The sequence below is a fragment of the Arachis hypogaea genome, chromosome 17, assembly GCF_003086295.3.
Source record: "Arachis hypogaea cultivar Tifrunner chromosome 17, arahy.Tifrunner.gnm2.J5K5, whole genome shotgun sequence".
NCBI classification, from domain to species: Eukaryota; Viridiplantae; Streptophyta; class Magnoliopsida; order Fabales; family Fabaceae; genus Arachis; species Arachis hypogaea.
In genome coordinates, this window is record NC_092052.1 from 2,365,250 (window position 1) to 2,378,520 (window position 13,271).

A 13,271-nucleotide genomic window follows, 5' to 3' on the forward strand; every position below is an offset into this window, starting at 1 on the left:
TTATACAGAAGTTGCACTTGCAAGAATGATTTTTCCCTAAGCATAAGTTCTTTTCTTAACCGTTGCATATGATATAATGATAAAAAGCAAAACTCATCAACTTATTTCACCAAAATACATAGTTGATACCACTCTGTACCGACTTCTGAAATGAATGAGGATTGAATACAACAATTTATGACATGGGTAATGTCAGCCAGCATTGGAAAATCTAATTGAAACGCCATTGTCAAACATTAAATACATACAGATCCACCCATAGAAAATACTGAATGATCCATTGGAGCCGAAATCGAATTATCTCTAGCAGCCAACCTTTGATGCATTCTCTCTAACTTATAAGGAGCTACCTCTGTTTATGAAGAAACTTATTCACCCTCATTCAGCACAGGTACTATGAGAGGGTTCATCTGTGCCAGATATACGATTGCCCACCTGATTAAAGTAACAAAAAGTAGCATATTTTAAAGAAAAGAAAAACTTGATATCACTTAATTTTAAAAAAGAAAAAAATTCATGGGACAGTATCATGGATCAGCAGAGGCATTAAGCACACTGCACACCCATGGAACAAAGCTTCAATATGATTGATTATGGATGATACATTTTAGCATGAGAATTTATTCATTGATATTCCAACGAGCAATAATATGCTAACGTTATGCAAAATAAAAGGATAATGTAAATGGAACATGCACTTACATCATCCAGCAACATATTGTGGCAGTAATAACCAAAGTAAGGTGAAATCTGCAACAGAATAATAAGGTATTAGCTCATACAGAGAACAGTAATTTAGAGAGGAAAATGTTCATAAAAAGAAAAGTAGAGAGGAGATAAATATAAGAGGAAAATGTTCGAAATTCAAGAATATCTAAATCTCTTCAGATGAAAATTGCATCATCATAAAAACCTACTTGAGTTGCCAAATAAATATAAGCCACATTACAGGAAAAAAGCAAGGCATTTTCACAAGAATTAAGATTACAAATTCATAACCTATACAGCTACCACTTCACAAGAATTAACACAAAAGAAAACAAAAATAATTTCCCAATGATACTACAAGACAACACATGCTTGAATGCACTGATCCTTTATACTTTAGACGGAATTAGATTTGAACAAGCATTAGAAAAGCTGGTTTGAAGAAAAATTTGTAACCAATAAGCAACCCACTATTTTCCAGATCTATCAGTTATTTCAGGTTACAAATTTCTATATTGTGCAAGACACACTACTAAATCTAATTTGGTCATAGGAATGTTACTCTCAATTGAAAAGCAATAGCTGATTTCATAGTGGTAGGGAGAAAAAAAATAAAATCTCCTACACAATCCTTGAAGGGTTTTCAACCTACATGTTCAGCTCTGCTTTAAGTGCCATTGGAATCCACATATCCAACACAATGTGAAGTAAAGAAATCCCACAAGGCCACATGAACACCCGCAATGAGATATAAATAAACAAATAAATATTAATACAAACATACACTCAGCAATTTTAAGATTAGCAAATCCTCCTCTACCCAATGCTTCTCCTAAATCAACTATCTCCAGAAATTAAGAATAAAATACAGCAAATCAAAGCTTAAAATCAAACCAATTCAGCTACTTCACTAAAAGTAAAGACATACTTCACACTAAAAAAAAAGGTTGAACTATAGTTGAATTTCGCTCATAGTAGCATTAAGCTAAGCATGTAAATCAATATAATAAGAACCAGCTACACCAATTAAAAAAATAATGTTGAAAATTCGAGATTGCAGATTATTTTAGAAGAGGAAAAATTACAGATTAGTGGAGGGTCCTCGGTTGCAGCAAATTCGGGTGCAAAGGCACGCAATGATTCCAACGACCAAGAAGATCAGCGTCGTCACCAAGAACCCCATCTTATCCGAGATCCAGCTCAATCAGCAAAAAGAAACCGCCAATTCCTGAAACACGATCCAACCAAATTCAGCAATGATATCAACCAAAAGAAAAAAAAAAAAAAAAAGATATCGAGATCAGTCATGAAAATGGTAGAATCCAAAATCGAAATTACCTCTGAGCTTCAAAATTCGTCGTGGTATAGATAGAGAGAAGATCTCAAGCTTCTATGGCTTCTTCACGTTACAACAATCATAGTCTATGATTTTTTTTTTTTTTTTGCTGCTATCGAAACACGAAATGAAGTTGGTATGGGCCCACCATTTGGCCCAAAATACCTTCAACTATTTGGGCCTTCAAATCAGCAGTCAGCCCATTAGTTTACAAAAAAAATGACTCAAAAAATGTTGGTTGATAATATTACATATAATATCGTTTGATTTGGCAGATTTGCATACACTTGTGTCTACACTAACCCTCTTATAGTCTTATTTACGAGTTGAAATTTTGAGGGAGAAGAAGAAAAAGGAAAATATTTGAAGTTTTTTTTCCATAAAAAAATGAAGTCACAAACACTCGTTCAATTTTATAATCTACTTAGTTTCATATTTCAAAAAATATACTGAGTTTGATAATCCAACTATTAGGTAATGTTTGGTAGAAAGATAGAGACAGAAAGATAGAGATTAAAAAATAGACATTAAAATAAATTTTAATATTTTATTTGGCACAAAGTGAGAAACAGAAATTAAAAAAAGAATTGTTTTAATTTAATTTGTACAAAGGATAAAATTAAAATTATTTAATTGAAATAAAAGTATTTTAAATATAAAATGTTATTAAAATTTCAGTCTCTATCTCTAAAAATTTTAGTCTCCTGTATTCTCACTTTTTGGAGGTACTGAAATACTGAAATTTTGGAGATAGAGATAGAAATTTTAATACAAGTATTTAAACCAACAAACATGATACTAGTCTCAGTCTCCTAGTTTCTGTCTCAATATCTCAAAACAAACGCTACTTTAAAGAGATAATTGTACACTTCTAATTTTAGAATTATTACAAATAGATAAGGTGGTATGTGTAATTGTTTTAAGAATTTAATTTTAGCATTTTTTTAATATAATTTATTTTATACATATATTTAATTTATATAATATTATGTTAGTAAAAATAATTATATTTTATATTAATAATATAAATTTTAAAAAATAATTATGTAAGTCATTTTATACTGTTAATTAATTAAAATTAAATTTTATTTTTAATTTATAATGTTATGGAGGGGATATCAGAAATGTTTGGATTTATTTTCATTTGACAGAGAAAACCCTAAACAGTAAAAACTGAACTAACCAAAACCTCGTTGGGATTTGAGAATTGGGGAAGGAGAAGAAACAACAATGGCAATGCTTCGTGTGACAAGCCCTAACGAGCTTCTCTACCGCAATGCACACTCTTCTTCACCGCGCCTTCCTCTTCAACCTAGAACAACAACCATACTAACACACCCAAAACGCTTCACTCGTCGTCGTTTCGGGTCTGTGAGGTGCTCCTATGCTTTTGTGGATAACGCAAAGATTAAAGTTGTTGGAATCGGCGGTGGCGGCAACAATGCTGTTAATCGCATGATCGGTAGTGGTTTACATGTGCGCTTTCCTCTCTTCAATTCAATTCAATTCAATTCGCTTATGGATTGCTCTTAAGCTTGTAGTTCAATTGTGTATCATGCTAGCTGTGTAAATGTGTTATTTTGCTACGTTTTAGGGTTGTGATTTAGCTAGTGGCATTGTTCATTAAGCTAGTGTTGAATTGTGCTACTTTTTTTTAATATACAATCAGGGTGTGGACTTCTATGCAATAAACACTGATGCTCAAGCATTGTTACATTCTTCTGCTGAGAACCCTATTCAAATTGGTGAACTTCTGACTCGTGGATTAGGTCAGGCACTTTCATCCTTGTATGCATATATTGTGGCTGTGGTGTGTATTTGTGATTTATTTGTGTAGCTGTAGCTGTACCTTCTCTCCAATTTCGTTGTTAGTTTTCAGTTGAGGAAATTCAGGGGAATGTGTGTGTGTGGCATTGTGTTCAAATTGGTGAAATCCACTTGCAAGAGATGCAGGTACTGGTGGGAATCCGCTCTTGGGGGAGCAAGCTGCAGAAGAATCGAAAGAAGCTATTGCTAGTGCTCTTAAGGGATCGGATTTGGTGTTCATAACGGCCGGGATGGGTGGGGGCACGGGTTCTGGTGCTGCCCCGGTTGTGGCCCAAATATCCAAAGAGGCTGGTTACTTGACTGTAGGTGTCGTTACCTATCCCTTCAGTTTCGAAGGACGCAAAAGATCCTTGCAGGCAGGTGCCGCTTCTTTCCTTACTAGAGAGAGAGCATGATTACTGCACTATATAAAAGCTACTAATAGTTTCACCTAAACCAAATCGGTCTTTTCTTTTCATTGAATACACACATGCAGTTTATTTTATTGTTACATAGTTTGTTATGTGAATTCCAGAATGTTATGTGAAATCTAAAATGATCATCTAGTTTTGATTCGGTTTTTCTTCAGGCACTTGAAGCCATTGAAAGGCTGCAGAAAAATGTTGATACGCTTATTGTTATTCCAAATGATCGTTTGCTTGACATTGCTGATGAGCAGACAGCTCTTCAGGATGCTTTCCATCTTGCTGATGATGTTTTACGTCAAGGGGTACAGGGAATATCAGACATCATTACAGTGAGTTTATTTGCAAATTGCAAACTGCGATTCTTCTTTTCTTTCCTTTTTGCCATGGGAGATCCTGTTAACTGTTGTGCCTTCTAGTAGATACCTGGACTTGTGAATGTGGATTTTGCTGATGTGAAGGCAGTAATGAAGGACTCTGGAACTGCAATGCTTGGAGTCGGTGTTTCCTCTGGTAAAAACCGAGCAGAAGAAGCAGCAGAACAGGCTACTTTGGCTCCTTTAATCGGTTCATCTATTCAGTCAGCTACTGGAGTGGTATATAATATTACAGGAGGAAGGGACATAACCCTGCAGGAAGTGAATAGGGTGTCTCAGGTATTTCAGGATCTTATCACTTTTGCTTAATGAACACACTTTTTTTTTTTAATACAATTTGATCTTGTGAACTAGTTGCAAGCATAATCTTCGAAGAGTAAATTTGAAACAAATTAAACTTAAGGAGTAATTTTGAACAATTTCAAGAGTGTTGGGGACAACAAGCATATTTCATCCGATACTTTTTTATCCTCCAATATACCCTTGAATCTTGTGGATTAGTTGTTTTGAGGTCGTCTTGAGTGCTAAGATTTTATTGTCTTGATACTTCCATTTCATTCTTTTGACAGCATTGAAACATTAGTTAATCCTCCCCCTTTTTTATTTGCTTATCTACGTTGTCAAAAAACTTCTAATTTTTATAGGTGGTGACAAGTTTGGCTGATCCTTCTGCAAATATTATTTTTGGAGCTGTTGTTGATGATCGCTACACCGGGGAGATTCATGTGACTATCATCGCAACTGGCTTCTCGCAGTCCTTTCAGAAGAAGCTACTGACAGATCCAAGGGCTGCAAAGCTGCTTGACAAAGTGGTTGAGGGCCAAGAAAGCAAGACAAGGTCTTCTCCCCTCAAGTCTTCAAATTCACCTTCAACAGTTGAATCTAGAGCATCTCCAAGAAAGCTCTTCTTTTAGATGCTTGAGTTTGTTTTACTATTTTCAAATTTTGTAAGTGTTAAATATATTGTAGTCATTCATCTGTGTAATCACTCCGAACCTTGATTGATTTATATTTTGTAGAGCTATCATTCTCCTTAATGGTCACCAGTCTTTACAAGTATATATCTTTTACATGCTTATTTAATTATGAAGCATGGTATATCCTAACTTCTAGCTATGTGTAATTTATATAGCTGCATTTTAATGTGACCACATTAAATTACCATGAAGAAATTCCTCCTTAAATTAAAATAAAGCAATATTGTATAATCCGTAATAACCTCAAAAGCAAACTAACGACGCAGCCACTAATTCCACATCATTGGCAAAGCACCAAGAGAAATAATGAAACTCGAGTATGATATATTTTTCAATGCACACTTGTATACACAACATTTGCCCAAAAGAAACTTTGATGTGTTTGGGTATTTTCACAATTACAAATGAACGAGCAAAATCCAAATGACAAGAAGCAAACCCACAATGCCAACCACTGATAAAAGTAAGCACCAGCAGGAGCAACCACCCTTGGTTCGTTTATTTACAATTGACAATTTCTTCTGCACCCACTGTTTTCACCCAAAAAAAAAAGAGTTGTAAGAGAGCGACAAGAACAATATTAACGGAGTTTCGCTTTGGGTAGACTAAACAAGAGATTTGGTCTAAACTCTAAAGAAAAGTTATGGGTGTTACCCTCATCCGAGAATTTGTAACATCTACATGTTGGTCCAAGTCATCCTGTCCAGCGAAAAAAGAGCAAGGATTCAATTCAGAAGAGACACAAAAATGAACCACAAAAAAGGGGATAAATTCATTCAAGAAGGTAATATACAATAAGTCTAGTGTGTAGATCCAACTCTTCATTGACAGCAAGTGCAATATGTTTGGTGCTTAGTACAGTCTCCTCCAATTTTGCAAGGCCATTGTCTTGTTCTGCTCTAACAGCAATGCATATCAGGAATCCCAAGTATAGACTATAAGCAGTATGTTTTAAAGTAATCAACTAAAATCAAGTGACCTTTCATAATTTGCCGTTGAAATCCAACAAGTTGGTTGTTGTCCAGGCCAGTTGTTCTGCTCATGGCATCTGGCTTTGTTTCTGGCCCAAGCAAAAGGTCTCTATTTTCAAAGTTTGACATGTTCAAAGTGGAAGCCATTTGGTTAACTTTAGATCTCAAATTTGCAATCATATCCTTGCGGCGATTCATCTCCTTCTCAGATCTATGTCATTGACATGAAAAGAACTTCACAAAACAATAATACAATTTTACAGCCGAAGAGACGATGCTGATTCTTCCACAATGATAGAACTGGTTCAGAATTCACAAAGACCTAGAATGGAATTACAAGATAGAAAGGATACTCAGTTAATCTATTCCGACACTCCTTTCCCTCTACTCTAACCTTTCTCTCTATACTAATGCCTACTACTAACTCCTAACCAGACATGGGCACAATATCATATCATATCACATTCTCTTTTGTGGAACCAAAGGTATCCTCCTAATGAGGCAATCTTATTTGAGCACTAGAGATCCCATAAAGGACACAGCTCTCCCAACACCGTTATCTAGCACTCCAACCAACCAGGTGTCATTGTGTTGGTTAAATTATTTTTTAATCAATAGTTGCGAACCAAAATTCAAACCCACGACACAAGGAACAATAACCATACTCTGCTAGCACCAGGCTATATTGATTCGCAATGTTATCACATTATTAACATATATAATATATATGCCCTTCCTGCTAATATCACGGAACCATAGAGTTCAGTATTACACCTCTCAAGATGAATACAACTTATTGGGATCTAGATAATTCTTCATTAAATCTAGTTCCTGATGCATGGTCTTGTGGTGTGCATACTGCATAGTGCTCCAAGTGCTAGTTGCCCTATTGTGACAGCATATGTTTCCATTTTCAATCAGCATATATAATCATCAAGAAGTAAACACTCACATAGCTTGTTTTGCAGGAAGCTTAGACAAAAGGGATTGCAAGCTATCAAGTCTGGTCCCCAATATTGTAATCTTCCTTCTTATAGCAGATGTGTGACGCTGGGTTTCAGGCCCGGACGACGGAACCGAGTTCCGCCCGGACATCATGGCTGTAATATCATCACCAAGTTTCACCGCTTCATTGTATTCCTTCACCCATGAGTCTAAAGCAGATGCCATTAGCCTGAAACAACATAACAATAAACCCAACTTACATAATCACCAAACAAACATGGGGAATTAACAAACATCAATGATCAACAAAACTTAATAATAACAATAACGACAGATTAGAGAAGAATTTCACAAAGAATCCATTCAGCTCATGATCAAAGAAGTAAATCATACTGTTAATGCACAATTTTCACCAATCAAGGGATATCAATAAAATCAACCACTAAGAACCCATTCAGCTCATGATCAAAGAAGTAATCATACTGTTACTACCCAAAATTTTAACCAACCAAGGTGTATCAATAAAATCAACCACCACAGAAAATGCCAAAAGTTAACTTAAAAAAAAAAAAACCCAGAATTCGCATACAGCAATAAAGCTTATACACAAAATATAACAATTCTCAGAAGATGAACATAGAAAGGAAAGAATCAGATTACAGTCGAGAAGGCGAATTGCGATGGCAATGGGAAATAATTGAAAGTTCGAAACCGGAGCAGAAATTAAATGTACCTTTTTTAGGGGAAATTAGCAATTAGGTCCAAAAAGGATGAAAATTGGGATGATGGATACGACGTCGTTTTAGGAACGAATGGTGATGGATGAAAGGTAACGTACGGAGCCTCCTGGCTCAACGTCGTTTACCGAAGGAGCCTCCAATGGCTTCCCAATAATTATTCCAGTAATATTTGAAATAGTTTGCAAAAGTTTTTACTCCATACTTATATAAGTATTAAAACTTTTAAAATTTTAGATTTTGAATAAATTTTTTATATTTAACATTTTAAAAAATATGTATAATTTGATAAAAGTTTTTTTTTTGTGATTTTAGTTAAATTTACAGTTTTATTAAATGAAACTAGCAATATAAATCATTTTTACCCTTTTTTTTTCCTTTGAAACAAATTCATTTTTAGTTTTTTACCTTATGAATGCATATATAAAAGGAAGCTTGACAATAGATGCAGAACTTCATTTATTTTAGTTTTAACCCCTATTAACATAAGGTAAGGTCGGTAAGCAATAGCATAAAGGGAAATAGATGAAATTACAAAAATCAAGTGACTGATTTGCAAAAAAGGGAGAAAAGACAAAAGAGTTTGAAGTGGAAGAAGAAGCACAAACACTTCCATAGTGAGTGATAGAGATTGAGTTCTCCTCCTTCCTCGACCAGAAGGAAGAAGAAGAAGATTCTAGAGAGAGAGAGAGAGAGAGAGAGAATCGATGTCAGACCTAGACAGGCAAATAGAGCAGCTGAAGAAATGCGAACCTCTCAAAGAGTCTGAAGTGAAGGCTCTCTGCCTCAAAGCCATGGAAATCCTCGTCGAAGAGAGCAACGTTCAACGCGTCGACGCCCCCGTCACCGTCAGTTCTCAACCCTAAACCTCCCTCTCTCCCTCTCTTGCATAAAAATTTGTTATTGTTCACTCAACTCATTTCTCCTTTTCTTCAATTTCTAGATTCAACGTTCCATTTGGATTTTTCTATTTTGCTAATTTCGGCTGAAACTGAACAAAACGTGCCTGAAATCTTTTCCATTTCAGTTTTTTGGGGGATAGAAGAAAAATATTTCAAGTTGGGAGCTTTATCTAGGGCTTAGTATTTATTGGGAATTCGATAGACTTTGTGCTTTTTTTTCCCCCTTTTCTGAGTGAAATTTGTTGAATTGCATGAGTAGGTTGAGGTAGGAGCTAGGGGACTGAGATAATTCGTATCAGATTTACAAAGTACTACATTGTATTGTGCATTTTCTAATCTCAAAGTAATTTTCAAAGGTTTTTTAGGAATTAGGTAAGTATGAAGTGCATGGCATACAGTGTTCTCTACTTGATAATAATGGAACTGCGGTTTATGTTCTTGTTGCTTGTTTTTATAGCAAAGCAGATGTATTCAGTATGTTGGTAACAAGATTTGGATTTTGGTCTACTGCACTAATGACTCTTTAAGACTCTGCTTGTTATTTTTTTCCATGTAAACGTCTGATAAGCTGTTTTGGTTGCGTAGATATGCGGTGACATCCATGGTCAGTTTTATGACATGAAGGAGCTTTTCAAAGTAGGAGGTGATTGCCCCAAAACAAACTACCTGTTCCTTGGGGATTTTGTCGATAGAGGATTTTACTCAGTTGAAACATTTCTGCTTCTGCTGGCTCTTAAGGTGACTATATAATAATCTTACTAATCTTTTTTTTTTTTTTTTCTGGAGAAGTTAGAAGCATGCTGCATATTATTTTGGAGTCTCTTTCAATTGTTTCTGTTTTGTCAAGCTTTCTGTATGCATTGCATTAATGTTGAGTGTCGTAATAACAACTCAAAGATAAAAAATGTTTCAGTCAGTTTGCCATATGGATCTCAGAAAGGTGGCCTTTTTTTTCAGTAAGGGATTCCTAGCTTGTTTGTGGGTTTCTGAAACTCATGGCTATTTTAGGTTTTGTCATGCCAAATCATCTTTTCTCATTCTTTTTGTGTTCTTAATGATGTTCTTTTATTTGTTAATCATTTCTGTGACTAATTAATTACCTACTACCAGGTGAGGTATCCAGATCGGATAACACTCATTAGGGGGAACCATGAGAGCCGTCAGATCACACAGGTTTGTTTGTTATCCGTTTGGTAGAAAGAAAGAGATATTCCAAAAGCATATTAATATTTTTTGGGTTGTTTGTTTGGGGTGTTTTTTGTTTTCTGGAAACTGGAATTTGTGACTTCTGAATACTTATTTATTATCCACCGTTGACAGGTGTATGGATTTTATGATGAATGCCTTCGAAAATATGGTTCAGTCAATGTTTGGAGATATTGTACTGATATATTCGACTACTTAAGGTTTGTTAATATCTGATTCATCACAAGTTTTTATTCTTACAAATGACTTCCTGTGGTCAACAGAAAGCAAAATAGAGATATCCATATAAACATTACTTGATCCAAGTATTCCTTATGGGTTCCTTATCCAGAGATGTTGAAAGCCAAATTACTATAGAATTCCTGAAATGGTCTTTGATTGGACTTCTGCTTTTGTTATTCTTCAGTTAACATTTCAACTATGAAATTCATACTCAAATAATATATTGTGTTAAAAGTTTTAACCTGCTGAGTAAATATATTTCTTTCTATTTTAAGAGCCGAAAAGGGGTTTGGGTGGACTTGAGTTGGTTCAAAACTTAAAGTATGCTTTATTTAGTTTATCTTCAAATGTGTTATAAAAGGGAAAGGGTGTGGTTTTGAGAAAATAAGAAAAAATGTTTAGGTTGATGATTTGAAGAACTTTATGCTGATTAGTATGACATCCTGCCTAATGAAAAATATATGGAGCTAACACAATTTAAATTGCTTTTACTAAGTGCTTTCCTATGTTAACAAAACATTGCAGCTTGTCCGCCCTGATCGAAAACAGGATTTTCAGTGTCCATGGTGGTCTTTCTCCTCCCATTTCAACATTGGATCAGGTTAGAAATGCTTCCCTAATTACTTGTCTCTGAGGTATCAGATTTTACATCAGCAATTGTATATATTATTTCTTACATGTATCCAGATACGGACTATTGATCGGAAGCAAGAAGTACCCCATGATGGTGCCATGTGTGACCTCCTATGGTCTGACCCAGAAGATATCGTGGATGGATGGAGTCTAAGTCCTCGTGGTGCTGGGTTCTTATTTGGTGGTAGTGTTGTTACTTCTTTTAACCACTCCAATAACATTGACTATATATGCCGTGCTCATCAGTTGGTAATGGAAGGATATAAATGGATGTTTAATAACCAGATAGTTACTGTCTGGTCAGCTCCAAATTATTGCTACAGGTATATCATCAATTAAAATCTATTTATTTCCAACGGTTTGAATGTTTTCTGGTCTGAAAACTCATTTTTGTTCTTTGTTCCAGATGTGGTAATGTAGCTGCAATTCTGGAGTTGGATGGAAATCTTAATAAGCAGTTCCGGGTGTTTGATGCTGCTCCACAGGTTTGTAGCCAGATCTAATCATTCTTTATTTATATAAGCTCTAGTATATTGATACCTCGTAAAGCACTATAATTACTTTTGGTACAGTTCTATTAAAAATTAAATTAGTGTTTTCTCATCGTCCTTAACATTATTTGAGCACGAGTGAAAATCCATTTTGATTGAACGACGTTATAATGATATTTAGGTTCTTTTATCCCTTAGTTGTGTTCAATTTCTCAAGTTAGTTTTCATGTTTCTTTTTAATGGAATGTAGGAATCAAGAGGGGCACCTGCCAAGAAGCCAGCACCGGATTACTTCCTATGATGATGTTTTCCTTTTACGAAATGTTCTAAAGTTGCTCAAATTGATGAATGGTAAAGGGAGATGTACATCATGAAGGTTTTTTTTTTTTTCATCAGGGGAGAAACCAGTGGAGGACAATGATAATTTCAGGAGGCAGGAGTGTTAAAGCGTCATGAATTAGTCTGTAATTTTGCAATATATGGTTCTACCTTTGTTCATTCAGAAGCTGTGATGGACAAAGGAATAAACCGACAATGACATTTGGTTTATATCAAAACTTAATTAAGATGGGTTCGGATCGGATTAGGAAACACTTGGAGAGAACTTCTCATATAATTTGTGGAAAAAACCACCGAGTTTTGGTTGTTCCTTTGAGCTATAAAAAAGTGTGTCCTTCAATTTTTGTGGAGTATGTGTGTATATATATTAATGCCAAAAGAATATACACTTTGTTGGTGCTTGAATATTGAATCTAGCATTGTGGGAATTTAAATGTTTACTTGTCAAGTAAAAGAATACTTTTTCAACAGAAAATTGTTAGAGTATACACTATACAAAACCTAACCTTAAATTTATTATGAATCCTATTCCTAGGATGTGAAGTAACTTTAGTTAATACAAGTACAAAATGTAATAAAAGGAATGTGCATTTTATCGAGTCAAAAATCAAAACATGCTGAAAGGTAAAATAACAAGTCTCGTGGCGCTCGAGCTCTCATATTAAATAATGATAATAACCAATGTGCGAATTCCAACTCAATTTTATAATTGGCATACGAAATTAATGATAAATGACATGGCCAAAAAAACTCCAAAACTAACCAATTCTGCTAGTTCTCCAATTCAACCACAGTTCCTGAAACTCAAACTCCAACCACATATTCAACTTCCAATACTTCAACTTGCTCATACTAATCACCACTCCACTTTACACCACAATTGCATTTGTGTCTTGCATTACATGAAGATGCCTACCAACCCAAGAGGTGTACATATGATGACTTCTTTCTATTTTTATCATGTCTTCCCTCCCTACTAAATCATTGACACCAATTTTCAAAGTTAACATTGCCGTTATATTTTGAAACAAATCCTTTCTAGCCAAAACTTTGTTCCTGAAGAAGCGCTACTTTCAGTTTCTCTCCTTCTTGCCTTGTAGCCAATCAACCCTGATTTATCCTCACTATATGCTTCTCATCCAAACTCTCTTCTTCCAATAAAATTGTATCACCATTTCAATGTCACTCAATACCAC

The 13,271-nt window shown here is 35.0% G+C and overlaps 4 protein-coding genes across 5 annotated transcripts; 2 read left to right on the forward strand and 2 right to left on the reverse strand.

Annotated features, from left to right (window-relative positions):
- Positions 1–74: 74 nt before the first annotated feature.
- On the reverse strand, positions 75–2,180 carry LOC112767150 (V-type proton ATPase subunit e1). Its single transcript, XM_025813031.3, has 4 exons — positions 2,047–2,180; positions 1,794–1,936; positions 703–750; positions 75–435 (listed from the first exon to the last, which is right to left on the reverse strand). The coding sequence occupies exons 2-4, from the start codon at positions 1,889–1,891 to the stop codon at positions 369–371; spliced, it is 213 nt and encodes a 70-aa protein (XP_025668816.1). The 5' UTR covers positions 1,892–1,936; positions 2,047–2,180; the 3' UTR covers positions 75–368.
- A 984-nt stretch (positions 2,181–3,164) lies between these two features.
- Positions 3,165–5,711, forward strand: LOC112767145 (cell division protein FtsZ homolog 1, chloroplastic). The gene is made up of 6 exons (XM_025813026.3): positions 3,165–3,520; positions 3,714–3,813; positions 3,998–4,227; positions 4,440–4,607; positions 4,698–4,931; positions 5,297–5,711. The coding sequence occupies exons 1-6, from the start codon at positions 3,275–3,277 to the stop codon at positions 5,564–5,566; spliced, it is 1,248 nt and encodes a 415-aa protein (XP_025668811.1). The 5' UTR covers positions 3,165–3,274; the 3' UTR covers positions 5,567–5,711.
- Positions 5,712–5,933: 222 nt separating this feature from the next.
- Positions 5,934–8,737, reverse strand: LOC112767149 (syntaxin-52). 2 transcript variants are annotated; one of them, XM_025813029.2, is made up of 6 exons: positions 8,279–8,737; positions 7,553–7,774; positions 6,609–6,811; positions 6,423–6,523; positions 6,284–6,328; positions 5,934–6,159 (listed from the first exon to the last, which is right to left on the reverse strand). In XM_025813029.2, the coding sequence occupies exons 2-6, from the start codon at positions 7,768–7,770 to the stop codon at positions 6,028–6,030; spliced, it is 699 nt and encodes a 232-aa protein (XP_025668814.1). In that variant the 5' UTR covers positions 7,771–7,774; positions 8,279–8,737; the 3' UTR covers positions 5,934–6,027. The 2 variants fall into 2 exon arrangements, with proteins under 2 accessions (XP_025668814.1, XP_025668815.1); XM_025813030.2 differs by having other exon boundaries at positions 8,206–8,461.
- On the forward strand, positions 8,732–12,415 carry LOC112767148 (serine/threonine-protein phosphatase PP-X isozyme 2). The gene is made up of 8 exons (XM_025813028.3): positions 8,732–9,130; positions 9,770–9,922; positions 10,295–10,357; positions 10,505–10,590; positions 11,138–11,213; positions 11,300–11,568; positions 11,652–11,730; positions 11,987–12,415. The coding sequence occupies exons 1-8, from the start codon at positions 8,990–8,992 to the stop codon at positions 12,035–12,037; spliced, it is 918 nt and encodes a 305-aa protein (XP_025668813.1). The 5' UTR covers positions 8,732–8,989; the 3' UTR covers positions 12,038–12,415.
- Positions 12,416–13,271: the final 856 nt, after the last annotated feature.